This window comes from Cricetulus griseus, chromosome 7 (genome assembly GCF_003668045.3).
Source record: "Cricetulus griseus strain 17A/GY chromosome 7, alternate assembly CriGri-PICRH-1.0, whole genome shotgun sequence".
Lineage (NCBI taxonomy): Eukaryota > Metazoa > Chordata > Mammalia > Rodentia > Cricetidae > Cricetulus > Cricetulus griseus.
In genome coordinates, this window is record NC_048600.1 from 113,012,799 (window position 1) to 113,014,947 (window position 2,149).

General features: G+C 42.8%; 1 protein-coding gene across 1 annotated transcript; it reads left to right on the forward strand.

The window, feature by feature from the left end:
* The first annotated feature begins 262 nt into the window (after positions 1-262).
* LOC100758623 (keratin-associated protein 9-3-like) lies at positions 263-643 on the forward strand. Its single transcript, XM_027428198.2, has one exon. The coding sequence runs from the start codon at positions 263-265 to the stop codon at positions 641-643; it is 381 nt and encodes a 126-aa protein (XP_027283999.1).
* Positions 644-2,149: the final 1,506 nt, after the last annotated feature.

The following is a 2,149-nucleotide window of genomic DNA, read 5'->3' on the forward strand; positions in this document are numbered from 1 at the left end:
ACACTGCCCTAAGAGTATATGGCCAAGAGCGAGTCACAGCGACCTTATAAAACAAAGTCATTCCCATAATACATCACAAGTATTTCAATGGAAGCTAATCAGAGGACCACTAAGAAACAATTTTAAAGAAAAACAAGAAAAATATGTTAAGAATTTTATAAACAGTAGCTTGCTTGACTATATAAAGGGCCCCATGTTCAGGTCAGCTCTCAAACTCAGAAACTCATCCCAGCTACTCAACACCCAACCAACTCCTAGCACCATGGCCTGCTGCGCTACTAGCTTCTGTGGCTTTCCCACCTGCTCCACTGGTGGCATCTGTGGCTCCAGCTGTTGCCAGCCCAGCTGCTGTGAGGGTGGCTATGGCTATGGCATCGGGGGTGGCATTGGCTATGGCATCGGGGGTGGCATTGGCTGTGGCCAGGAGGGTGGCTTTGGAGGCGTGAGCTACCGAATTAGATGGTGCCGCCCAGACTGCCGTGTGGAGGGCACCTGCCTGCCCCCCTGCTGCGTGGTGAGCTCCACACCCCCAACCTGCTGCCAGCTGCACCATGCCCAGGCCTCCTGCTGCCGCCCATCCTACTGTGGACAGTCCTGCTGCCGCCCAGCCTGCTGCTGCTACTGCTGCCAGCCTACCTGTTAAGAGCCAGGTAGCAAATTTTCAATTGCCCAGACGAAGATGTTCTTGAATTGTGCACCTCCTTGACCAACCCTGGACCAGTAACAAGTTCTTAAACCTTTACTTCATTGTGTGTTATGGGGCCACAGAGTTCAGGTGCATCACGGCCCTGTCTGAGTCTGTTCTGTAATCAATATCTTGACCCTCTACAGCGGATCCAGAAATGGAAAGAACTCAAATTCTGATCACCAAATTGTTCCGGATACACCGCCTCTGAAACTCTTGCAGGAGTGAAAACTGTCAAACTCTTGGGGAATCTTTTCTTTAAAAAGACCAGCACTCTATCTGCCCTGCTTGGTGACCGACTTTTATCTTCTGTTTACTTAAAGCTTTTCAACATCAAAGGCACCAGACTACAGCTGAGAGACATTCTTCAGATGCCATCAGAGAAAATGGAAGTTCTTTATGTTGACCTCAATTGACCATTGAATCCCTTCCTTGTATTTTGGATCACAATTAGTTTGCCTGTTGGCTATTTCCATTATATCTATAGTATTTCATATTGTGACATTTCTTAATAAAAGTTATATCCTGGGCAAAAAAAAAAAAACATGGTTTGAGTTTCTACATGTTGATCTAGTGTTTAACCTGCTTATAATTTTAGAAAATGTACTTAAATGAATTCTTTTGTTTCTTTTGAGGGATTGAAGTCATTCATGCATCATGCATTACTCATTCCATTAAAATGTATTAATGACCACTCTAAGGCAGGAAATTGGAAGGAATGATAGATACTAGAAAGAAGAAGAATCAATAAAAGCATATGGCCAAATAGCTACACTGTGATGAGATAAATTATAATCTTTTCCCAGTTCCCAGAAGTACCTTTAGCCAGTGGATGTGTTCGTGACCAATATGTCTTCAGAGGCCTGTATGCAACAAGATATTTCCCTACAGGCCATGAATTACCAAATTCCTACCAAAATGATATGAAATAGTAACACATAGAACTGAAAGAAAAATTTTGTCTAGAAATAGAATACAGAAAAAATCAAGAAAGAGAGAATATCATGTCATTGGGAGCCCTCAGATCTTGCTATGTGATCCCTTTCCATTAAGTTCACAAATTCACATAATCTTTGAGACTCTCTATAAAAAGCTCTAAAGTGTCTGGGTTTCCTGTGTGGATCGATTTAGAAAAAGACAAAAGTCTCATCCAGGAGCTGACAGGACAAAGGGACCAAAAGAAAACAATGCCTCAAGAGTTTTCAGAAATGACCAAGAGTCTTTGGATAGTCTCCACATTAGAAATAATACCCTGGATTTGTTTACAGAAAAGAATACATTGAATGAGCAACCAGATGTGAAAAACTAAGCGATTGCTTCACCGTGGGACCAGTAAGGTCTGTGTGATGGTGTCAACGGGAAGAGGGGCTTTACAAAGGAGAGAATCCTTGAGGGGAGTGTGAATGCCCTTCCCAGTGGAAAGAAAAGGATTAGAAAGAAGAACCTATAAACCTCTTTGAACAA